This window comes from Salmo trutta, chromosome 1, assembly GCF_901001165.1.
Source record: "Salmo trutta chromosome 1, fSalTru1.1, whole genome shotgun sequence".
Lineage (NCBI taxonomy): Eukaryota > Metazoa > Chordata > Actinopteri > Salmoniformes > Salmonidae > Salmo > Salmo trutta.
In genome coordinates, this window is record NC_042957.1 from 69,770,936 (window position 1) to 69,798,572 (window position 27,637).

Sequence of the window (27,637 nt, forward strand, 5' to 3'; positions counted from 1 at the left end):
TAAACGTATAAGGTGTATGTAAACTTCCGACTTCAACTGTAGATATCTTGTTAAGTTAGGGCCCTGCGTTTTATGCAATTATGTAACATGCTTGGATTTTAACCTTAATTTAAACTTTGATTAACTTTTTAGGTCAAATGGTCCAACACCATCCTCAAACAATTCCTTATATTTTTGGTGTAATTTTAAGTTCTGGATAAGGCTTAAAATACAGAATAGAATCTCATGTCACATACTGCTCAAAACACAGGGCCCTACAATTATGTTCTGAAGACATGTCTACTGAGCTGAACATTTGTTACACTATGACCATTTTCTAAATGAAGTCGAAGTACAGTATGTTGTTACATCCAAAGAATATGTCTATCCAAGTTACACAGTAGAAAACCACCAAAGAGGGGAATGAGCACACACATGACCCCCATCTCCCCTTTACCCTGCAGAATACCATGTCCTCACTTTGGCTCTGTCGGGAGCCCCTCCCTGGGGTAGGCCACAAGCTGAGGGGGCTCTGGGGGGTCCATCTGGGGTGTGGGCACGGGGTGTGGGACAGTGGGTGTCCCCCCCAGGCTCCAGGCCAACCAGGCACAGCTGGGAACAGCTACAGTGGCACGGCTCCACCTTCCTCCCTGAGATCAGGTAGGTCTTCAATCCTGAAGGAGACAGAACACAGAGATAGATGTCAGTGACAGAGACTCTTATCAACACACTTGCGGCAAAAGGTAGAAGAAAAGTGCCTTTTATGTGAAAAGAATGTATGCATATGTGTGCTTTAGAACGATCCTGACGCCTCAGAACAGTTGGGTAGGCTGTTTGGCAGCTGCTGTTAGTACGTGTTGTGCTCTTTCTCTGAGTTGTACAAGCAAGTAGAGCAGAAACTGGCCACCAAGGGCGTCATGCACCCCAAAACCTGAGGGGGCACAAAGTAAGTGAGGATGGCTGGGGGGGTGGTAAGCGAAATGTTAATTTTTCAAATACCTGAAACAGCTTTTCATCTAGAGCCATGTCAAAAATATGTACACTCCCGTTCAAAAGTTTGGGGTCACTTAGAAATGTCCTTGTTTTTGAAAGAAAAACACATTTTTTGTCCATTAAAATAACATCAAATTGATCAGAAATACAGTGTAGACTTTGTTAATGTTGTAAATGACTATTGTAGCTGGAAATGTCAGATTTTTAATGGAATGTCTACATAGGCGTACAGAGGCCTATTAACAGCAACCATCACTCCTGTGTTCCAATGGCACGTTGTGTTAGCTAATACAAGTTGATCATTTTAAAAAGCTAATTGAGCATTAGACAACCCTTTTGCAATTATGATAGCACAGCTGAAAACTGTTGTCCTGATTAAAGAAGCAATAAAACTGGCCTTCTTTAGACTAGTTGAGTATCTGGAACATCAGCATTTGTGGGTTCAATTACAGGCTCAAAATGGCCAGAAACAAAGAACTTCTGAAACTCGTCAGTCTATTCTTGTTCTGAGAAATGAAGGCTATTCCATGCGAGAAATTGCCAAGAAACGGAAGATCTATACTGGCTCTAACCAGTATAGAAAGAGTGGGAGGTCCCGGTGCACAACAGAGCAAGAGGACAAATACATTAGAGTGTGTAGTTTGAGAAACAGACGCCTCACAAGTCCACAACTGGCAGCTTCATTAAATAATACTTGCAAAACACCAGTCTCAACATCAACAGTGAAGAGGCGACTCTGGGATGCTGGACTTCTAGGCAGAGTTCCTCTGTCCAGTGTCTGTGTTCTTTTGCCCATCTTAATATTTTGTTTTTATTGGCCAGTCTGAGATATGGCTCTTTCTTCACTGTTGACGTTGAGACTGGTGTTTTGTGGGTACTATTTAATGAAGCTGCCAGTTGAGGACTTCTGAGGCGTCTGTTTCTCAAAATAGACACTCTAATGTACTTGTCTTCTTGTTCAGCTGTACACTGGGGCCTCCCACTCTTCCTATATGAAGGTGAGATAGATATCGATTTTGAGACATGACATATACACTGAACAAAAATACACTGCTCAAAAAAATAAAGGGAACACTTAAACAACACAATGTAACACAATGGCTGTTCTTGCCATAATATGGTATTTTACCAAGTAGGGGTATCTTCTGTATACCACCCATACCTTGTCACAACACAACTGATTGGCTCAAATGCATTAAGAAGGAAATAAATTCCACTAATTACTTAAAAAAGCACACCTATTAATTGAAATGCATTCTAGGTGACTACCTCATGAAGCTGGTTGAGAGAATGTCAAGAGTGTGCAAAGCTGTCATCAAGGCAAAGGGTGGCTACTTTGAAGAATCTCAAATCTAAAATATAAACTGCTCAAAAAATAAAGGGAACACTTAAACAACTCAATGTAACTCCAAGTCAATCACACTTCTGTGAAATCAAACCGTCCACTTAGGAAGCAACACTGATTGACAATAAATTTCACATGCTGTTGTGCAAATGGAATAGACAACAGGTGGAAATTATAGGTAATTAGCAAGACACCCCCAATAAAGGAGTGGTTGCGCAGGTGGTGACCACAGACCACTTCTCAGTTCCTATGCTTCCTGGCTGATGTTTTGGTCACTTTTGAATGCTGGCGGTGCTTTCACTCTAGTGGTAGCATGAGACGGGTCTACAACCCACACAAGTGGCTCAGGTAGTGCAGCTCATCCAGGATGGCACATCAATGCGAGCTATGCCAAGAAGGTTTGCTTTGTCTGTCAGCGTAGTGTCCAGAGCATGGAGGCGCTACCAGGAGACAGGCCAGCACATCAGGAGACGTGGAGGAGGCCGTAGGAGGGCAACAACCCAGCAGCAGGACCACTACCTCCGCCTTTGTGCAAGGAGGAGCAGGAGGAGCACTGCCAGAGCCCTGCAAAATGATCTCCAGCAGGCCACAAATGTGCATGTGTCTGCTCAAACGGTCAGAAACAGACTCCATGAGGGTGGTATGAGGGCCGGACGTCCACAGGTGGGGGTTGTGCTTACAGCCCAACACCGTGCAGGACGTTTGGCATTTGCCAGAGAACACCAAGATTGGCAAATTCGCCACTGGCGCCCTGTGCTCTTCACAGATGAAAGCAGGTTCACACTGAGCACGTGACAGACGTGACAGGTTTGGCGGTGGGTCAGTCATGGTGTGGGGTGGCATTTCTTTGGGGGGCCGCACAGCCATCCATGTGCTCGCCAGAGGTAGCCTGACTGCCATTAGGTACCGAGATGAGATCCTCAGACCCCTTGTGAGACCATATGCTGGTGCGGTTGGCCCTGGGTTCCTCCTAATGCAAGACAATGCTAGACCTCATGTGGCTGGAGTGTGTCAGCAGTTCCTGCAAGAGGAAGGCATTGATGCTATGGACTGGCCCGCCCGTTCCCCAGACCTGAATCCAATTGAGCACATCTGGGACATCATGTCTCGCTCCATCCACCAACGCCACGTTGCACCACAGACTGTCCAGGAGTTGGCGGATGCTTTAGTCCAGGTCTGGGAGGAGATCCCTCAGGAGACCATCTGCCACCTCATAAGGAGCATGCCCAGGCGTTGTAGGGAGGTCATACAGGCACGTGGAGGCCACACACACTACTGAGCCTCATTTTGACTTGTTTTAAGGACATTACATCAAAGTTGGATCAGCATGTAGTGTGGTTTTCCACTTTCATTTTGAGTGTGACTCCAAATCCAGACCTCCATGGGTTGATAAATTGGATTTCCATGGATTATTTTTGTGTGATTTTGTTGTCAGCACATTCAACTATGTAAAGAAAAAAGTATTTAATAAGATTATTTCATTCATTCAGATCTAGGATGTGTTATTTTAGTGTTCCCTTTATTTTTTTGAGCAGTGTATAAACGCAACATGTAAAGCATTGGTCCCATGTTTCTTGAGCTGAAATAAAATATCCCAAAAGTTTTCCATACTCACAAAAGGCTGATTTCTTTCAAATTGTGTACACATTTGTTTATATCCCTGTTAATGATTATGTGAAAGATGGCGCCGGAAGAAATGGCAGCAGCTTTACAGGTGCCTAACCAATTGTGCTATTATGTGGTTTTTTTCACGTTATTTGTAACTTATTTTGTACATAATGTTTCTGCAACCATATCTTACTGCAAAAAATAGCTTCTGGATATCAGGACAGCGATCACTCACCTCGGATTAGACAAAGATTTTTTCTTCAACTAGCAGGATGGAAAGGATGTACTTCAGACACCTGACAAGGCCAAAATCCCTGTCATTGGCAAGAGAAAGAGACGCAGGTATAGAGGACACAGGGTTGGGGTGGCCCATAAGGATCCGCCGACAGCGATTGGGAAATCTGCCCTTACCATCAATATTACTTGCCAACGTACAATCATTGGACTATAAATTAGACGAGGTACGATCACGAATATCCTACCAACGTGACATCAAAACTGTAATATCTTATGTTTCACCGAATCGTGGCTGAATGACGAAATAGATATTCAGCTAGCGGGATATACGCTGCACCGGCAAGATAGAACAGCACACTCCAGTAACACAAGGGGAGGCAGTCTGTGTATATTTGTGAACAACAGCTGGTGCACGAAATCTAAGGAAGTCTCAAGATTTTCCTCATTTTTATCAGCACATCAACCAGAGGGAAAAAAATTCTAGATCACCTTTACTCCACACACAGAGACGCGTGCAAAGCTCTCCCTCGCCCTCCATTTGGCAAATCTGACCATAATTCTATTCTCCTGATTCCTGCTTACAAGCAAAAATTAAAGCAGGAAGCACCAGTGACTCGGTCTATAAAAAAATGGTCAGATGAAGCAGATGCTAAACTACAGGACTGTTTTGCTAGCACAGACTGGAATATGTTCAGGGATTCTTCCGATGGCATGGAGGAGTACACCACATCAGTCACTGGCTTTATCAATAAGTGCATCAAGGACGTCGTCCCCACAGTGACTGTACGTACATACCCCAACCAGAAGCCATGGATTACAGGCAGCATCCGCACTGAGCTAAAGGGTAGAGTGGCCACTTTCAAGGTGCGGGACTCTAACCCGGAAGAAATCCTGCTATGCCCTCCGACGAACCATCAACCAGGCAAAGCGCCAATACAGGACTAAGATTGAATCGTACTACTCCGGCTCCAACGCTCGTCGGATGTAAGCTCATCACTAAGCTCTGCAACTGGATCCTGGACTTCCTGATGGGCCGCCCCCAGGTGGTGAGGGTAGGTAGCAACACATCTGCCACACTGATCCTCAACACTGGTGCCCCTCAGGAGTGCGTGTTCAGTCCACTCCTGTACTCTCTGTTCAACCACGACTGCATGGCCAGGCACAACTCCAACACCATCGTTAAGTTTGCAGATGACACAACAGTGGTAGGCCTGATCACCGACAACGACGAGACAGCCTATAGGGAGGAGGTCAGAGACCTGGCCGGGTGGTGCCAGTATAACAACCTATCCCTCAACGTAACCAAGACAAAGGAGATGATTGTGGACTACAGGAAAAGGAGATCCGAGCACACCCCCATTCTCATCGACGGGGCTGTAGTGGAGCAGGTTGAGAGCTTCAAGTTCCTTGGTGTCCACATCACCAACAAACCCCCTCATGAGACAAACGATTTGTCATGGGTCCTCAGATCCTCAGTAGCCTTGCTACTGTTATTTTCACTGTCATTTTACAGTTTTTTTATTTTTATGATCACGTCTCCTTTGCCAAGATAATCCTTCCACCAGACAGGTGTGGCATATCAAGAAGCTGATCTTGTGCTGGGATCAATAAAAGGCCACTCTAAAATGTGCAGTTTTATCACACAACACCATGCCACAGATGTCTCAAGTTTTGAGGGAGTGTGCAATTGACATGCTGACTGCAGGAATGTCCACCAGAGCTGTTACCAGAGAATTTAATGTTAATTTCTCTATGATAAGCCGCCTCCAACGTTGTTGTAGAGAATTTTGCAGTACGTCCAACCGGCATCACAACCGCAGACCACGGGTAACCACACCAGCCCAGAACCTCCACATCCAGCTTCTTCACCTGCGGGATCATCTGAGATCAGCCACCTGGACAGCTGATGAAACTGTGGGTTTGCACAACTGAAGAATGTCTGCAAAAATTGTCAGAAATCGTCTTAGGGAAGCTTCTATGCATGCTCGTTGTCCATCCAGTCTTAACCTAACTGCAGTTCAGTATCGTAATCGACTTCAGTGGACAAATGCTCACCTCCGATGGCCACTGGCATGCTGGAGAAGTGTGCTCTTCATGAATCCAAGTTTGCTGATGTCAACGTTGTGAACAGAGTGCCCCATGGTGGCGGTGGGGTTATGATATGTGTTGCATAAGCTAGACAACGAACACAATTGCATTTCTGCAAGTTTGAATGCACAGAGACACCATGAAGATATCCTGAGACCCATTGTCATGCCATTCATCCACCACCATCACCTGATGTTTCAGCATGATAATGCACAGTCCCATGTCACAAGGATCTGTACACAAAAATGGCCCAGACATGTCCCCCATTGAGCCTGTTTGGGATGCTCTGGATGGACGTGTACGACAGCGTGTTCTAGTTCCCACCAATATCCAGCAACTTCGCACAGACATTGAAGAGGAGTGGGACAACATTCGACAGGCCACAATCAGCAGCCTGATCAACTCTATGTGAAGGAGATGTGTCGCGCTGCACGAGGCAAATGGTGGTCACACCTGATACTGACTGGTTTTCTGATCCACGCACCTACCTTTTTTTTAAGGTGTCTGTGACCAACAGATGCATATCTGTATTCCCAGTCATGTGAAATCCATAGATTATGGCTTAATTAATGTATTTCAATTGACTGATTTCCTTGTGAACTATAACTCAGTAAAATCTTTGAAATTGTTGCATATTGAGTTTATATTTTTGTACAGTGAAGTATTTTCATATATGCTGTTCATGTTACTGTGAAGTTTCTTTTTCGAAGACTTCTCACAAAAACAAGCATATCTCTGTGAAATGTCAAACGGAGCACACAGCCTACCCCAAGCTTTTTTTCCCTCCAAATCCTTTTATATTGAATTCAGCTTGTATCATGCTAATTTTGCAACCAGCGGAAACAACTTGGAAGATGATGGCCACTAAATGTAAAATCCTGAAAAATGTTGGCGACAACGCTGCACCGCTCAGAGCGACAGAGCCCGGTGCTTATTATGGGATGTATTAAGTTACGAAATCTGACTTCTTGGATATAATGTTCATGATATGTTGGAGAAAGACCCCACTGAACTATTCAGAACATGAAGAGTCCCATTTGTCTTGGTAAAATGTATTGTGTAACATAAGGAAGTGAAACGTCATCACCAAAGCACGTTTTCACCCACTATGGGCAGAGTAGTCTAACAAACAATGTATTAGTGAGGTGTGTGTATCAGGCTATTAAACACACCACCAATTTGAAAGCGAAATGAACAGCCTGTACCTCAAGGAAATCTTTCCACCCCCCCACACACACACACCGCATCCTCGTTTCTGCTCTCTCCATGTCTGTGTCTCTCCCTCTCCTCTCTGGCCTCAGGCCACCTCAGTCAGTGGTTTTGATGAGACACAAAGGATATAAGTGCAGCACCGAAGGTTCATCCTAATAGCCTATCTATTCTCCATAATGAGAAACTGCTTTTTCTCACTGGGCGGCAACATTTACATTTTAATTAAGTATCACTCAAAATGGCTTTCATTTGTTCAAAGGGTGAAATAGAAAATGGTGAGAGTGTGTGTGTATGTGTGTGTGTGTGTGTGTGTGTGTGTGTGTGTGTGTGTGTGTGTGTGTGTGTGTGTGTGTGTGAGTGAGAAAGAGAGTCGGTGTGAGCGCGCACGTCTCTGTGTGTGCATGTATGTTTTATAATTCTACAATAAAGCACAGAATCAGATTGCATATCACAAATATGTGGGTAATTAGTGCATTTGCATGTTGTGTTCAATAAAACTGATTTTACAAGAACATTTAGGCCTATGGGCTAGGCTACATGAGACATGCGACTATGATTTGAAAAAGTAGCAAAAAAAGGCATGTGTTGTTTTTTGCCTTACTGCACACAATCTGGGAACCATTCACACAAGATAATATATCATTCACAAGTGATAGGCTAATATTGTCACCCATCAGACTATTCTTGATTGAATCTTGTCTTTACATATACTAAATATTGTGTGAAATTTGTTTTGATTTAGAATGGACCATTATCATGCACCTGTCTCGAAAATACATGTCATCTATGCACTTAAATAGCTAATGGAGGACGCTTTTCCTGTGGTTCATTTTCATGCCAGCCAGGTAGGCTATACTCCTGTTGTAAAGCGTAGCAATGTGCTTAATATTAGGAAAGTTGAGAAATAAATATAGTATGCCTAGCCTATTGAAAGCTGATGGGATGCTCATCTTTTTAATAGAGGCCATCACTGTTTTCTCACGCAATTGCATAGCCTATAGAAATGTTGCGCAACATGAGCTCATGGGCTCTCATGAAGTGTTTGATTAGATTTTTTGAATACATTTGCATTGATGTCAGAGTGATTAGAGGGGCAATAGAGTGCTGAGTACCAGACAGTTAGCACGTTTGGTAGGCTACTAATGACCATCAGCAGCATCAGAGCTTGGAGAAGCCTAATAACCGTGACTAAACGGTCATGTGGAATTTGAGTACCGTCATGACTCGTGACCGCCGGTGTGGAGGTAATACGGTCACCCTAACAGCCCTAGTTGAGAGTGAGGACTGAGTTATACGAGAAGTGTGTGAGCTCTGGCAACCTTTTTACTGATGGAGAAGCTGGAAGCCATTCCAGGGGTGTTGGAGTTGGCTTCAGAGATGGGCTTCCTGTGAATCTCTGATTTATTTAGTAGAAGTAGTAGCAAGATAGGATAGCAAATTGGTAAGTATAGTAAGTTTGATAAGAGTAGGTTATTGTCCATTTTATATAAATAAAAATAAATAAAAGTATACAAATTGTGATGCGTCTTTTTTGTGTGTGTGTGTATGCGCATGTACTATGTCTGCTTACAGTCATGTACATGTCCTGAGTTAAAAATATATGTGAGCAGCCCTCTAGTCACTCGATGTCTCTTTCTCCACACAGAGATCTGACAACGACACAGGCTAGTGGTAATGTCATTGGCTCAGGTACCTGCCGGTGGCCCTGTACTTAACCACATCATTCAGCTGTCAGTGAAACCCCAGCCTTGAGCCCCATCCATCCTGAGTGCTTTAGACAGTCCCTGGCTGCGTCCCTATGGGCCCTGGTGAAAAGTAGTGCACTACATAGGGAATAGGGTGCCATTGTGTATGTGTGAGTGTGTGGGTGAGTGTGTGTGGGTATTTGTTTGTCACAACAGGGGCTGTCAAGGAGTACTACAATGAGATAGATTGTAAGAGAGAAGGAACTTGGATCGATACAAAGGTTCATCAGAATACAAGGCTCAAAGATGAAGCTGCCAGCGGCAAGTAAACAGCGAGAAACAAATAAGTAATTCCCTGCACCACTGATGCAAAAGAAGCAGACAGGCGAGAAGGGGAGAGAGAAGGCATGAGGAACAGGAGAGGAGGGGAGAGACGGGAGGAGAAGGAGACAGGAGAGGAGAGATGGCAGGAGAAGGAGACAGGAGAGGAGGGGAGAGGAGAGACGGCAGGAGCAGAGAGGAGGGGAGAGGCGAGAAGGCAGGACAAAGACACAGGAGAGGAGGGGAGAGGAGAGGTGGCAGGAGGAGACAACAAGAGAGACAGCAGGAGAAGAACACAGGAGAGGAGGGGAGAGGAGAGGTGGCAGGAGAAGGAGACAGGAGAGGAGGGGAGAGGAGAGACGGCAGGAGGAGGAGGAGACATGGCAGGAGGAGGAGACAGGAGAGGAGGGGAGAGGAGAGACGGCAGGAGGAGGAGGAGACATGGCAGGAGGAGAGAGGAGAGATGGCAGGAGAAGGACACAGGAGAGGAGGGGAGAGGCGAGATGGCAGGAGGAGGAGACATGGCAGGAGGAGGAGACAGGAGAGGAGGGGAGAGGAGAGATGGCAGGAGGAGGAGACATGGCAGGAGGAGGAGACAGGAGAGGAGGGGAGAGGAGAGATGGCAGGAGAAGGAGACATGGCAGGAGGAGGAGACAGGAGAGGAGGGGAGAGGAGAGATGGCAGGAGAAGGACACAGGAGAGAAGGGGAGAGGAGAGATGGCAGGAGGAGGAGACATGGCAGGAGGAGGAGACAGGAGAGGAGGGGAGAGGAGAGACAGCAGGAGGAGGAGACATGGCAGGAGGAGAGAGGAGAGATGGCAGGATAAGGACACAGGAGAGGAGGGGAGAGACGGCAGGAGGAGGAGACATGGCAGGAGGAGAGAGGAGAGATGGCAGGAGAAGGACACAGGAGAGGAGGGGAGAGGCGAGATTGCAGGAGGAGGAGACATGGCAGGAGGAGGAGACAGGAGAGGAGGGGAGAGGAGAGATGGCAGGAGGAGGAGACATGGCAGGAGGAAGAGACAGGAGAGGAGCGGAGAGGAGAGACGGCAGGAGGAGGAGGAGACATGGCAGGAGGAGAGAGGAGAGATGGCAGGAGAAGGACACAGGAGAGGAGGGGAGAGGCGAGATGGCAGGAGGAGGAGACATGGCAGGAGGAGGAGACAGGAGAGGAGGGGAGAGGAGAGATGGCAGGAGAAGGACACAGGAGAGGAGGGGAGAGGAGACATGGCAGGAGGAGGAGACAGGAGAGGAGGGGAGAGGAGAGACAGCAGGAGGAGGAGACATGGCAGGAGGAGAGAGGAGAGATGGCAGGATAAGGACACAGGAGAGGAGGGGAGAGACGGCAGGAGGAGGAGACATGGCAGGAGGAGAGAGGAGAGATGGCAGGAGAAGGACACAGGAGAGGAGGGGAGAGGCGAGATTGCAGGAGGAGGAGACATGGCAGGAGGAGGAGACAGGAGAGGAGGGGAGAGGAGAGATGGCAGGAGGAGGAGACATGGCAGGAGGAAGAGACAGGAGAGGAGCGGAGAGGAGAGATGGCAGGAGGAGGAGACATGGCAGGAGGAGGAGACAGGAGAGGAGGGGAGAGGAGAGATGGCAGGAGGAGGAGACATGGCAGGAGGAGAGAGGAGAGATGCAGGAGAAGGACACAGGAGAGGAGCGGAGAGGAGAGATGGCAGGAGGAGGAGACATGGCAGGAGGAGGAGACAGGAGAGGAGGTAGATGAGGTGGGGGCAGGGTTGTGTGTGTGCGCCAGAGAGAGATACTTTGAAACACGTAGCAGTGTGGCTGATTTCATTACTTTGCTAATCATATCCAACAGACACATTGACTCATCGACTTCCGCTTTGTCTCCTTGAGCTGTGAGATTGTTGGGTCAATAACTCCTCTATTCTCTCCTCCTCGCTCTGTTGTTCACCAGTCAGACCCGGACAAGAGAATGAGGTGAAACATTATCTAATATGGATAACAAGACTATCAGACTGCTCTTCAAACAAGCACAACTACCATGGGAAAAGCCTGCATGATGATGGGTTTAAACCAGGGCATGATGATGGTTTTAAACCAGGGCATGATGATGGGTTTAAACCAGGGCATGATGATGGTTTTAAACCAGGGCATGATGATGGTTTTAAACCAGGGCATAATGATGGGTTTAAACCAGGGCATGATGATGGTTTTAAACCAGGGCATGATGATGGTTTTAAACCAGGGCATGATGATGGGTTTAAACCAGGGCATAATGATGGTTTTAAACCAGGGCATGATGATGGGTTTAAACCAGGGCATGATGATGGGTTTAAACCAGGGCATGATGATGGGTTTAAACCAGGGCATAATGATGGGTTTAAAGCAGGGCAGAATGACATGACCCAGGGCAGCTATATCCATCTGGAGAAAATCAATCTCTGCAAATCCTGCCTTTGAACTGTGGCAACAGACCAGTGAAATGATCCCAATGCTCTGCTATGTATTTAGAGACGTACTTCGAGGAGGCTGATGGGAACCAGACAGTGGGTCAGGATGGGATCCACCGATTCCAAACAAACAAAAACATCCCAACCAGGCAAACCCAATACTCTCCAGTAGACAGGATGTTGTGGATTTCTAACCAAACTAAAATAAGGAATGTTTTCTGTTTCTAACTACAGAAACAATTTCAGAACAATCTGTGTTGGTCCATGTCATGGCTTGCTGAAATGACCAGAGAGAGAAAAAGAGCAAAAACATTTTTTTTTTACATTATATATTTATTCAGGGGAGCCCAATTGAGACCAGGGTCTCATTCACAATGGTGCCCTGAGAACAAACAGCTCACAACAGGATAAATCAATAAATCAATACAACAGCAAAAATAAACTACTGGATACAGGAAATACAGACACCACATCTCAACAACACTAATAACACACCACAATCAACCACAACACTAATAACTCACCACATCTCCACAACACTAATAACTCACCACATCTCCACAACACTAATAACCCACCACATCTCAACAAGACTAATAACCCACCACAATCAACCACACTAATGATCCACCAGATCTTAACTACAACACTAATAACCCACCACATCTCAATACTAATAACCCACCGCAATCAACCAAAACACTAATAACCCACCAAGATCAACTACAACACTAATAACCCACCACAATCAACCAAAACACTAATAGCCCACCAAGATCAACCAAAACACTAATAACCCACCAAGATCAACCAAAACACTAATAACCCACCACATCTCAACAACACTAATAACCCATCACATCTCAACAACACTAATAACCCATCACATCTCAACAACACTAATAACCCATCACATCTCAACAACACTAATAACCCATCACATCTCAACAACACTAATAACCCATCACATCTCAACAACACTAATAACACACCACAATCAACCACAACACTAATAACCCACCACATCTCAACCACAACACTAATAACCCACCACATCTCAACAACACTAATATCCCACCACAATCAACCACAACACTAATAACCCACCACATCTCAACAACATTAATAACCCACCACATCTCAACACAAATAACCCACTACAATCAACAACAACAACACTAATAACCCACCACAACACTAATAACCCACCACAATTAACCACAACACTAATAACCCACCACATCTCAACAACACTGATAACCCACCACAATCAACCACAACACAAATAGCCCACCACATCTCCACAACACTAATAACCCACCACATTTCAACAACACTAATAACCCACCACATTTCAACAACACTAATAACCCACCACATCTCAACAACACTAATAACCCACCACATCTCCACAACACTAATAACTCACCACATCTCCACAACACTAATAACCCACCACATCTCAACAACACTAATAACCCACCACAATCAACCACACTAATGATCCACCAGATCTTAACTACAACACTAATAACCCACCACATCTCAATACTAATAACCCACCGCAATCAACCAAAACACTAATAACCCACCAAGATCAACTACAACACTAATAACCCACCACAATCAACCAAAACACTAATAGCCCACCAAGATCAACCAAAACACTAATAACCCACCAAGATCAACCAAAACACTAATAACCCACCACATCTCAACAACACTAATAACCCACCACATCTCAACAACACTAATAACCCACCACATCTCAACAACACTAATAACCCACCACAATCAACCACACTAATGATCCACCAGATCTTAACTACAACACTAATAACCCACCACATCTCAATACTAATAACCCACCGCAATCAACCAAAACACTAATAACCCACCAAGATCAACCAAAACACTAATAACCCACCACAATCAACCAAAACACTAATAGCCCACCAAGATCAACCAAAACACTAATAACCCACCAAGATCAACCAAAACACTAATAACCCACCACATCTCAACAACACTAATAACCCACCACATCTCAACACTAATAACCCACCGCAATCAACCAAAACACTAATAACCCACCAAGATCAACCAAAACACTAATAACCCACCACAATCAACCAAAACACTAATAGCCCACCGCAATCAACCAAAACACTAATAACCCATCACAATCAACCAAAACACTAATAACCCAGCACAATCAACCAAAACACTTGAAAATCTCAGTGAATTCATCCCTCATCAGTGTTCTAAACTGCCCCATTGGCACAATTAGTTCAAGATCTAATTAGATTTTTAAATTATTCAAAACATGGGGAGGAGGGGCATTACAACTAAAGGCTGATTGGTTGGTAGAGACACGAGGGACATCAAGAGTTAACCAACCCTGTGAGTGGGTTAGGTGCCCCGTATTGTTATACTTTAACAGAGAAGTGAGATATTTTGGAAGCTTGAGAAAGAAGAGAGCGATATGGGAAGAGCGAGAGAGAGGGGAAGAGAGAGAGAGAGAGAGAGAGAGAGAGAGGAAGAGAGAGAGAGAGGAAGAGAGAGAGAGCGGGAGAGAGAGGGGGGAGAGAGAGAGAGAGAGAGAGGAAGAAAGAGAGAGCGAGAGGGTGAAAGAGAGAGAGAGAGGGGGGGAGAGAGAGAGAGCGAGAGGGGGAGAAGAGAGAGAGATGAAGAGCGAGACAGAGAGAGAGATGAAGAGCGAGACAGAGAGAGAGGGGAGGAGTGAGAGAAAAAAATGGAAAGAGAACGGTAGAAAGAGAGATAATCAAAGAGTGTGACTGAACGATGTAGACAGAAAGGGCGAGAGTAGAGTATGAAACAGAATAAAAATGTGATGTATAGTTCATATAGCAACAAATACAAATACAAATAGAGGACTCATTCCTCTCTGCCTCCTTCTTTCCACTCCTCTCCTCTTTTGACCTCACCCTCTCACCTTCCCCCCCTACTCACAAGGCAGGCAATACGCTTGACCTCATCTTTACTAGATGCTGTTCTTCCACTAATCTCATTGCAACTCCCCTCCAAGTCTCCGACCACTACCTTGTATCCTTTTCCCTCTCGCTCTCATCCAACACTTCTCACTCTACCCCTACTCGGATGGTATTTCGCCGTCCCAACCTTCGCTCTCTCTCTCCCGCTACTCTCTCCTCTTCCATCCTATCATCTCTTCCCTCTGCTCAAACCTTCTCCAACCTATCTCCTGATTCTGCCTCCTCAACCCTCCTCTCCTCCCTTTCTGCATCCTTTGACTCTCTATGTCCCCTATCCTCCAGGTCGGCTCGTTCCTCCCCTCCTGCTCCGTGGCTCGACGACTCATTGCGAGCTCACAGAACAGGGCTCCGGGCAGCCGAGCAGAAATGGAGGAAAACTCGCCTCCCTGCGGACCTGGCATCCTTTCACTCCCTCCTCTCTACATTTTCCTCTTCTGTCTCTGCTGCTAAAGCCACTTTCTACCACTCTAAATTCCAAGCATCTGCCTCTAACCCTAGGAAGCTCTTTGCCACCTTCTCCTCCCTCCTGAATCCTCCTCCCCCCTCCTCCCTCTCTGCGGATGACTTCGTCAACCATTTTGAAAAGAAGGTCGACGACATCCGATCCTCGTTTGCTAAGTCAAACGACACCGCTGGTCCTGCTCACACTGCCTTACCCTGTGCTTTGACCTCTTTCTCCCCTCTCTCTCCTGATGAAATCTCGCGTCTTGAGACGGCCGGCCGCCCAACAACCTGCCCGCTTGACCCTATCCCCTCCTCTCTTCTCCAGACCATTTCCGGAGACCTTCTCCCTTATCTCACCTCGTTCATCAACTCATCCTTGACCACTGGATACGTCCCTTCCGTCCTCAAGAGAGCGAGAGTTGCACCCCTTCTGAAAAAACCTACACTCGATCCCTCCGAGGTCCTAATCCAGGCACTTGTCATCTCCCGTCTGGATTACTGCAACTCACTGTTGGCTGGGCTCCCTGCCTGTGTCATTAAACCCCTACAACTCATCCAGAACGCCGCAACCCGTCTGGTGTTCAACCTTCCCAAGTTCTCTCACGTCACCCCGCTCCTCCGCTCTCTCCACTGGCTTCCAGTTGAAGCTCGCATCCGCTACAAGACCATGGTGCTTGCCTACGGAGCTGTGAGGGGAACGGCACCTCCGTACCTTCAGGCTCTGATCAGGCCCTACACCCAAACAAGGGCACTGTGTTCATCCACCTCTGGCCTGCTCGCCTCCCTACCTCTGAGGAAGCACAGTTCCCGCTCAGCCCAGTCAAAACTGTTCGCTGCTCTGGCACCCCAATGGTGGAACAAGCTCCCTCACGACGCCAGGACAGCGGAGTCAATCACCACCTTCCGGAGACACCTGAAACCCCACCTCTTTAAGGAATACCTAGGATAGGATAAAGTAATCCTTCTAACCCCCCCCCCCTAAAAGATTTAGATGCACTATTGTGAAGTGGTTGTTCCACTGGATATCATAAGGTGAATGCACCAATTTGTAAGTCGCTCTGGATAAGAGCGTCTGCTAAATGACTTAAATGTAAATGTAATGTAAGAATTAACAGAAAAGGAGGAAGGTAGAGACAGGGAGAAATAGGGTAAGGGAAAAGAGAGAGGTGGGTAGAGAGAGAGAAAGGTAGAGGGAGAGAGGTCTGGCTGTCCCTTTATACAATAGTACAAGGCCAGACTACAGAGCAGCTGCAGGTGTGTACCATCCCACACAGATCCAGAGGGAGCATTACAACTAAAGGTGTATGATGGGACTGTGAGCTACATTTGCATGAAAGTGTGCCAGATATCAGAAGTGACACCATAGAGACATACACAGTGTATAAAACATTAGGAACACCTGCTCTTTCAATGACATATTACTTCTTATTGATGTCACCTGTTAAATCTACTTCAAATCAATGTAGATGAAGGGGAAGAGACAGGTTAAGCATTTATTTTTAATCCTTGAGGCAATTGAGACATGGATTGAGTGTGTGTGCCATTGAGGGTGAATGGGCAAGACAAAAGATTTAAGTGCCTTTAAATTAGGTATGGTAGTAAGTGCCAGGCATACCGGTTTGAATGTCAAGAACTGCAACGTTGCTGGGTTTTTCACGCTCAACAGTTTCCTGTGTGAATCAAGAATGGTCCACCACCCAAAGGACTTCCAGCCAACATTGGAGTCAACATGGGGCCGCATCAGTGGAGGCTGGCTCATAATAATGGCTGGAACGGAGCGAATGGAATGGCGTCATGTGTTTGATACCATTCCACGTATTCCCTCCAGCCATTATTATGAGCCCGTCCTCCCCAATTAAAGTGCCACCTGTGGCCAGCATCCCTGTGGAACGCTTGACACCCTTGTAGAGTCTATGCCCCGACGAATTGAGACTGTTCTGAGGGGAAAAGGGGGTACAACACAATATTAGGAAGGTGTTCCTAAAGTTTTGTTCACTCAGAGTATGTAAATAGAGTTCTATTCTATTTCTATGAGTCATCAGCCAAGGTAGATTTTTATTCATCTTCATTTCCTTTTCACACTGTCCTTCTATCCCTCTTTACATCCTCTTTTCAAAGGAAAAACGACCAACGCTGGGGACACAGAGAGAGAGACACAGAGAGAGAGACACAGAGAGAGAGAGAGACACAGAGAGAGAGAGAGAGACAGAGAGAGAGAGACACAGAGAGAGCAATGGAGAGACAGAGAGAGAGACAGAGAGAAATGCCAGGCAGGAAAATTATAAGTAAGAGGACATTCAAACAGGGGCGGAAATCCCGGGGGGACGGGGGGGACACGACCCCCCCATCCTGGGAAAAATATGATTTGTCCCCCCCAATATATCACTGAAACATAACTATGTAATTTAAATAATATTAATAATACGCAATGAAAGCAATTGTGCTGATTATAGACACTTAATAGCGCGTTTTTAAGTTTCAAAAGATTGCAACCCCCCCACCCTTTGCCTCACAATGGTTTGATCCACTGCCAGTTCCTTAGCTTGCTACGTAACTGACGTGAGGTTAATCCAGTCAATCGCGCACACACACTAGCTGAATATGCAGAGCTAGCGCGCAAATATTAACTATTAAGCTAGCTAGTACCTATTCCATTTATGTGGCGTCGTCAAAGATGGAATCAGCATGCAGATGATGTAAGTTAGTGCTTCAAAGTCCCTGTGATAAGGTTAGCGATAAACTGAAATACAAACTGAACAGAACTACACTCTCTTCTACCATTGTCTTAAATATATTTAATGGTCTCGTTGCAAAAGCTAAATTGTCGCAAGTGAACTTTTATTTATTTATTTTATTTCCCCTTTATTTAACCCGGGTAGCAAAGATTATAGCAAACACCACTGAATTGGTGCTCGCTAGCTTTGCAAATTCAGCTATTGTTGGAAGCCAGCCAATATGAAACAAACTATTAAAATTACAAAAGGTTGCAGCATATGTTGTGTAAATGGTGAACTCATACAGCTGTTAACTCGTCATTTTAATCCGTTTCACATTTGCTAGCTACCTTTTAGATCGAAGCCCAAATAGAATGATTGAAGATGATAGAAGCCCATCTCCTACTGTAAATAACCTACACACTGTGTGTGTAGCCAGCCAGGTAGAAAAATGGCAGAAAAATAAAAGACGGACATCAGAGTATTTTTCAATACACCAAAACACATAGTAAGAACCCTAGTAGCCTAATATCTCAAAGACTAGTTGATAAAATGTTCGGTTCTGAACGTTGAAAATAGGTATTTTCAACTTTCATCCAGAACCGAATATTAACCTGATTTCAATGTCCGGAATAGACAAAATATGTATTTTCTGGACGTTGAAAATATGTATTTTCAGGGTGTTGAAAATATGAATTTTCCCGAATGTTGAAAATATGTATTTTCTGGACGTTGCAATCAGGTTAATTTTCATTTCTGAATTAAAGTTCAAAAGATGTCATTTATAGACGTCTATGTCTGCACGAAATCAAGGCCGGTCCGGACCACACCGAATCTGAACCAAACATAAACGTCTATGTTTGGGCCAAATCAAGACTAGTCCAGACCGGACCAAAAACCAACGTCTGTCAACGTGGAAATCGAGGCCGTTCTGGATGGCACCAAAAAGAGTACTGGTCCAGACAGGACCAAAAAAACACGGCCAAAAGACGTCCACGTCAGTTTGTGCTTACCGAGGTGTAACCTACCCTGTCCAACTGCAATGGAATTTTATGGAAGCCCATCCATGTGTTAGGCCCACCATTTGTAAAACAGGCTGTTGCATTTGCTTTATTAGTCTTGATTTCTATGACTAATCAATTAGGCTATCAGCTACCTAACTTTATCAGGAGTATTCCTGAGCCTATTTGCAATGTGTTTACACAGCGGGAAATTCAGTACTTTAGTTTTTGCTATGATCAGCTCATCAAAAATGGACTGATACAAACTTGAAATCACTGATCAATGCAATTTAGCCCACGGGGTGAAACTCCTGGAAAGCAGTTGTGAGTATCCTGATTATCCATATTGTCCATTTTACTTTATTTGATTGGGCACCATTTAGGTTAGGCTATTTGACCAGCATGATGTGAAAAGTGTCCTTCTCATTACATTGTCATACATTTTATATCCAGCCTGCAGGCTACACAAAAAGCCACATACTCTTTCTATCATATACAATATCTGCTACATGATTTGTTAGATGATTTTTGTGATGGAAAACTGGTGGAACTTGGCAGCGACGCATCTCTCCAACAGCACCTTGGAGAATGGACAAGCAAAATATTTTGACTAAGTGGGTACTACTTATCACAGGGCGGCATCAGCGCTCACCTAAAAAGCCCATATGCCACTGGTTGAGACAAACTGTCATTGTTTTTGGGCAGAATTATATGAGGTTTTATGTATTGTTGGAGGTGCATCTTGTTCAGTTTAGCTTTAATCTGCCGCCATAGGCGGCCCCCCGTCAAAAAATGTAATCCCGCCCCCGTCAGCAAAAGATTTGCAGCACCCCCACCCCCAAACATCTTCCCGCAGCTAAGCATCCGCCGCCATCACCTCACGTTTCAGCATGATAATGCCCCGTCCCATGTCGCAAGGATCTGTACACAATTCCTGGAAGCTGAAAATGTCCCAGTTTTTCCATGGCCTGCATACTCACCAGACATGTCACCCATTGTGCATGTTTGGGATGCTCTGGATCGACACCAATATCCAGCAACTTCGCACAGCCATTGAAGTGAGTATGGCGCCGACAGAGATGGTCGCCTCGCTTCGAGTTCTTAGGAAACTATGCAGTATTTTGTTTGTTTATGTATTATTTCTTACATTGTTATCCCAGGAAATCTTAAGTCTTATTACATACAGCCGGGAAGAACTATTGGATATAAGAGCAACGTCAACTTACCAACATTACGACCAGGAATACGACTTTCCCGGAGCGGATCCTCTGATCGGACCACCACCCAGGAGAATGGAGCTAATTCCAGTAGGCGATCCAAAACAACGACACCTGGCCAGGCTCCATAGACGTGCACGTCGCACACTGCTCCTGAGTATACTACTAGCCAATGTCCAGTCTCTTGACAACAAGGTAGACAAAATTTGAGCAAGGGTTGCCTTCCAGAGAGACATCAGAGATTGAAACAGAGAATGTTACATGGAAACATGGCTCTTTCGGGATATGTTGTCGGAATCGGTTCAGCCACCGGGCTTCTCCATGCAATGCGCCGACAGAGATAAACACCTCTCTGGAAAAAGGGAGGTCGGGGGTGTATGCTTTATGATTAACGACTCATGGTGTAATCATAACAACATACAGTAACTCAAGTCCTTCTGCTCATCCGACCTAGAATTCCTTACAATCAAGTGCTGGCCAATTTACCTACCAAGAGAATTCTCGTCAGTTATAGTTACAGCTGTGTACATTCCCCCTCAAGCAGACACAAAGATGACCATCAAGGAACTTCACTGGACCATATGAAAACTGGAAACCATACATCCTGAGGCTGCATTTATTGTAGCTGGGGATTTTAACAAAGCAAATTTGAGAACAAGTCTACCTAAATTCTTCCAGCATATTGATTGCGCTACACACATGCGCAATACCCTCGACAACTGCTACTCTAACTTCCGCGATGCATACAAAGCCCTCCCCTGCCCTCCCTTCGGCAAATCCGACCACGACGCCATGTTGCTCCTTCCGTCTTACAGGCAGAAACTCAAACAGGATGTACCAGTGGCGACAACCATTCAACGCTGGTCCGACCAATCGGAAGCCACACCTCAAGATTGTTTTGATCATGCGGACTGGAATATGTTCCGGTCAGCCTCAGAGAATGACATTGAATGTTTACGGACATATTCAATCGCTCCCTATCCCAGTCTGTTGTCCCCACATGCTTCAAGATGGCTACCATTGTTCCTGTACCCAAGAAGGCAAATATAACTGAACTAAATGACTACCGCCCGTAGCACTCACTTCTGTCATCATGAAATGCTTTGAGACAAGTCAAGGATCATATCACCTCCACCTTATCGGCCACCCTAGACCCACTTCAGTTTGCATACCGCCCCAACAGGTCCACAGACGACGCAATCGCCATCCCACTGCACACTGCTCTATCCCATCTGGACAAAAGGAATATCCATGTAAGAATGCTGTTCATTGACTACAGCTCAGCATTCAACACCATAGTGCCCTCCAAGCTCATCATCAAGCTGGAGGTTCTGGGTCTCAACCCCACCCTGTGCAATTGGGTGCTGGACTTTCTGACGGGCCGCTCCCAGGTGGTGAAGGTAGGTAACAACATCTCCACTTCGCTGACCCTCAACGCTGACAGCACCCGATGTCACAGGAAGGCCAAAAAGATAATCAAGGACATCAACCACCCGAGCCACTGCTTGTTCACACCGCTACCATCCAGAAGGCGAGGTCAGTACAGGTGCATCAAAGCTGGGACTGAGAGACTGAAAAACAGCTTCTATCTCAAGGCCATCAGACTGCTAAACAGCAATCACTAACTCAGAGAGGCTGCTGCCTACATTGAGACCAAATCACTGGCTACTTTAATAAATGGATCACTAGTCACTTTATACAATGCACTCTAAATAATGCCACTTTAATAATGTTTACATATGTTACATTACTCATATCACATGTATATAATGTATTTTATACCATCTATTGCACCTTGCCTTTGCCGCTCGGCCATCCATATACTTAGATGTACATATTCTCATTCACCCCTTTAGATTTGTGTGTATTAGGTTGTTGTTGGGGAATTGTTAGATATTACTGCACTGTCGGAACTAGAACCACAAGCATTTCGCTACACTCGCATTAACATCTACTAACAATGTGTAAGTGACAAATAAAATGTGATTTGATTTGATGAGGAGTGGGACAACATTCTACATGACACAATCAACAGCCTGATCAACTCTATGCGAAGGAGATGTGTCGCGCTGCATGAGGCAAATGGTGGTCACACCAGATACTGACTGGTTTTCTGATCCACAACTTTTTTTGGAAGGTGTCTGTGACCAACAGAAGCATATCTGTATTCCCAGTCATGTGAAACCCATAGATTATGGCCTAATTTATTTATTTCAATTGACTGATTTGACTGATTCTCAGTAAAATCTTTGAAATTGTTGCATTTATATTTGTGTTCAGTGTATATAACATTCTATGGGTGGCAAGAATTGTATATAATAATTTAAATTGAAAAACCCCAAGTGTTGAATCAAGTGTTGTTTATTGAAGCAGTTCATTCTTTTTCAGACAATTTTTGTATTTAATATATATCAGACAAACAAGTTTCCTACCTTTTCCCTCTACCACTAGCCTCTTCCCTCTACTACTAGCCTCTTCCCGCCTCCACTAGCCTCTTCCACTAGCCACTTCCCTCTTCCACTTGCCACTTCCCTCTTCCACTAGCCTTTTCCCTCTTCCACTAGCCTTTTCCCTCTTCCACTAGCCTTTCCCCTCTTCCCTCTTCCACTAGCATTTTCCCTCTTCCACTAGCCTTTTCCCTCTTCCACTAGCCTTTTCCCTCTTCCACTAGCCTTTTCCCTCTTCCACTAGCCTTTTCCCTCTTCCACTAGCCTTTTCCCTCTTCCACTAGCCTTTTCCCTCTTCCACTAGCCTTTCCCCTCTTCCACTAGCCTTTCCCCTCTTCCACTAGCCTTTCCCCTCTTCCACTAGCTGCAATCAGTTGGTTGTAATTTTGGATTGAGCAAACATTCCCATGCATGTGTGACATAACATTACATAACATAACCATTCCTATGATAATTAATAAATATAATACCTTTTTTTAATCCATAAAGATTTTTTACATTTTTTTATCAATCAGTATATTTGAGTTTAACCATATTTGTTCTGCTTTTTCTGGAGGATAAAATTGAAATTGTTACCAGCTTGTTTAAGAGAGGGCAATACTTTGAACAATGTTTAATTTTCAATTCATCTGTAGAGTAACTTAGTGGTTTACTATACAATACACAAAGTGATTTAACGAATCAATAGCATTCCAGTCACTGGTTTATGTCACCTAATTCACCATTGATCCCCTCTAGTGGTCTGACAGGGTCCTATAGGAAAACCCCTCTAGTGGTCTGACAGGGTCCTATAGGAAAACCCCTCTAGTGGTCTGACAGGGTCCTATAGGAAAACCCCTCAAGTGGTCTGACAGGGTCCTATAGGAAAACCCCTCTAGTGGTCTGACAGGGTCCTATAGGAAAACCCCTCTAGTGGTCTGACAGGGTCCTATAGGAAAACCCCTCTAGTGGTCTGACAGATAAATTGGTCAGTTCAACTGTTCTGACTGCTAGCTGGGGATTCATTGGCCAGTTCAACTGTTCTGACTGCTAGAGATACATTGGCCAGTTCAACTGTTCTGACTGCTAGCTGGGGATACATTGGCCAGTTCAACTGTTCTGACTGCTAGCTGGGGATACATTGGCCAGTTCAACTGTTCTGACTGCTAGCTGGGGATACATTGGCAGTTCAACTGTTCTGACTGCTAGAGATACATTGGCCAGTTCAACTGTTCTGACTACTATCTGGGGATACATTGGCCAGTTCAACTGTTCTGACTACTAGCTGGGGATACATTGGCCAGTTCAACTGTTCTGACTACTAGCTGGGGATACATTGGCCAGTTCAACTGTTCTGACTACTATCTGGGGATACATTGGCCAGTTCAACTGTTCTGACTACTAGCTGGGGATACATTGGCCAGTTCAACTGTTCTGACTGCTAGAGATACATTGGCCAGTTCAACTGTTCTGACTACTGGAGATACATTGGCCTGTTCAACTGTTCTGACTGCTAGAGATATATTGGCCAGTTCAACTGTTCTGACTACTAGAGATACATTGGCCAGTTCAACTGTTCTGACTACTAGCTGGGGATACATTGGCCAGTTCAACTGTTCTGACTACTATCTGGGGATACATCGGCCAGTTCAACTGTTCTGACTACTAGCTGGGGATACATTGGCCAGTTCAACTGTTCTGACTGCTAGAGATACATTGGCCAGTTCAACTGTTCTGACTGCTAGAGATACATTGGCCAGTTCAACTGTTCTGACTGCTGGGGATACATTGGCCAGTTCAACTGTTCTGACTACTAGAGATACATTGGCCAGTTCAACTGTTCTGACTGCTAGCTGGGGATACATTGGCCAGTTCAACTGTTCTGACTACTAGAGATACATTGGCCAGTTCAACTGTTCTGACTGCTAGCTGGGGATACATTGGCCAGTTCAACTGTTCTGACTACTAGCTGGGGATACATTGGCCAGTTCAACTGTTCTGACTGCTAGCTGGGGATACATTGGCCAGTTCAACTGTTCTGACTGCTAGCTGGGGATACATTGGCCAGTTCAACTGTTCTGACTGCTAGAGATACATTGGCCAGTTCAACTGTTCTGACTACTATCTGGGGATACATTGGCCAGTTCAACTGTTCTGACTACTAGCTGGGGATACATTGGCCAGTTCAACTGTTCTGACTACTAGCTGGGGATACATTGGCCAGTTCAACTGTTCTGACTACTATCTGGGGATACATTGGCCAGTTCAACTGTTCTGACTACTAGCTGGGGATACATTGGCCAGTTCAACTGTTCTGACTGCTAGAGATACATTGGCCAGTTCAACTGTTCTGACTACTGGAGATACATTGGCCTGTTCAACTGTTCTGACTGCTAGAGATATATTGGCCAGTTCAACTGTTCTGACTACTAGAGATACATTGGCCAGTTCAACTGTTCTGACTACTAGCTGGGGATACATTGGCCAGTTCAACTGTTCTGACTACTATCTGGGGATACATCGGCCAGTTCAACTGTTCTGACTACTAGCTGGGGATACATTGGCCAGTTCAACTGTTCTGACTGCTAGAGATACATTGGCCAGTTCAACTGTTCTGACTGCTAGAGATACATTGGCCAGTTCAACTGTTCTGACTGCTGGGGATACATTGGCCAGTTCAACTGTTCTGACTACTAGAGATACATTGGCCAGTTCAACTGTTCTGACTGCTAGCTGGGGATACATTGGCCAGTTCAACTGTTCTGACTACTAGAGATACATTGGCCAGTTCAACTGTTCTGACTGCTAGCTGGGGATACATTGGCCAGTTCAACTGTTCTGACTACTAGCTGGGGATACATTGGCCAGTTCAACTGTTCTGACTGCTAGCTGGGGATACATTGGCCAGTTCAACTGTTCTGACTGCTAGCTGGGGATACATTGGCCAGTTCAACTGTTCTGACTACTAGCTGGGGTTACATTTGCCAGTTCAACTGTTCTGACTACTAGAGATATATTGGCCAGTTCAACTGTTCTGACTACTAGAGATACATTGGCCAGTTCAACTGTTCTGACTACTAGCTGGGGATACATTGGCCAGTTCAACTGTTCTGACTACTAGCTGGGGATACATTTGCCAGTTCAACTGTTCTGGCTGCTAGCTGGGGATACATTGGCCAGTTCAACTGTTCTGACTGGTAGAGATACATTGGCCAGTTCAACTGTTCTGGCTGCTAGCTGGGGATACATTGGCCAGTTCAACTGTTCTGACTGGTAGAGATACATTGGCCAGTTCAACTGTTCTGACTGCTGGGGATACATTGGCCAGTTCAACTGTTCTGACTGCTGGGGATACATTGGCCAGTTCAACTGTTCTGACTGCTGGGGATACATTGGCCAGTTCAACTGTTCTGACTGCTGGGGATACATTGGCCAGTTCAACAGGGCAATTTGGAGAGGAAGCAGCTGTACAGTTAATCCATGCTGTCTACTATACTACACCACTGGGGACAATATTATGAGACCTATGGCTAGGTGTCACAATCCATACTGGTTGTGTGTGTGTCTCTCTCTGTCCGTCGCTGTCTTTAAGTGACCCATAATATTGTGAGATGTCTAATCAAAAATCAATCCAAATCAATAGCACTCTCCTTGTCTATCAGTGTCCGTCCAGCTATCCATTTCGTCCATCCATCTGTTTTCACAAAGTCTCAGAAGTGCTTATATAGAATCCGTTTGGCATTTTAGATCACAAATGAATGAGATTGCATGTACAGAGGGAACCTGATCCTAGATCAGCCCTACTCGGAGAGGCTTTGGGAATACGGGCCCAGGAATCGCCTGTTTCCTGCATGGCAATATCTGATAGCTAGATCCACTACTAGATAACCTTTCCCTCTGAGAGCTCAGCTCAGTGACACATCAACTCCCTCTCCAACCCTCCAACCCTTTTGTCCTGAACTGAGCTGAGAGCAGCCATGAGAGCAGCACTTTACACAAACAACACCCTCATCCGTCCTTTTTCCCTCCCTCCCCTATCATCTCATCTCCTCTTATCCCATCTCTGATGCTTAAGGGTCAATGGTGGTCCCTGACCCTGGCGATGGGTCCAGGCGATGGAGAGAGATCAGAGTGGAGAGTTTCTCCATGTCCACCCAGCAGCTATCCACCACCATACAGATACAATGTACTGTGTTCAATTGAATTCTGTATCCACCACAGCCCTCTGGATACACCAACACAAAGGGATACACATACACCCCTCTGGACAGTGACACACACACAGGTCTGGTCGTGACTAGGACACAAGACCTCTCACACTACCACACTCCAGAGGAATCGAGAACAAGCTGGAACACAAACCTCTCCCGTAACAAAGACTGGACACTATCACTGGAAAACTCTACGCTTAGATAGATCACTATTCTAAACAAAGAGAAAGAAAAGTAGGAATAATCATTTAGATTTTTTTCAAAAACAATCTATCATTATGCCTAATTATATTGTAAACATTCAAGAGGTCGTCATTCTGACTGTTGTAAATCTCACATCTCAATTTACTGCACTAACATGCCTAGGATATTACATTCAAATTACAACACAGTAGGGGAGAGTGGGGTAAGTTGAGCCAAAGGGGTAAATTGAGCCACCTTTATTTCTAGGAAACCATACACACAATTAATAATTTGACCAAATATTTAGGAAGAGGTCATCATTTCATTGAGTCTGTGAAGGAAGAAACCACATGGAAAAATGGTAAACAAGTTAGAATTTTCACCAAGTAAAATGAATGTATCGTTTTAGAGGTTTCATGATGCTTGTATCTAAACCAAAGTATATACTTTGAAGATTGTTCTATACATCAGTTGGAGTCTCTATGAGCTTCAATATGACGTCCTAAAACTAGCATTAAAGTGCACCCTTGTAGCTGTGT

At 45.1% G+C, this 27,637-nt stretch overlaps 1 protein-coding gene across 4 annotated transcripts in view; it reads right to left on the minus strand.

Moving 5' to 3' along the window:
- LOC115206444 (adenylate cyclase type 9-like) overlaps window positions 1–27,637 on the minus strand; it is a 96,573-nt gene that overhangs the window by 22,404 nt on the left and 46,532 nt on the right. For all 4 annotated transcript variants that reach the window (XM_029773488.1, XM_029773461.1, XM_029773480.1 and 1 more), the window contains one exon: window positions 460–653. In XM_029773488.1, the coding sequence (XP_029629348.1) occupies window positions 460–653 (194 nt within the window). The remainder of the gene's footprint in view (window positions 1–459; window positions 654–27,637) is intronic.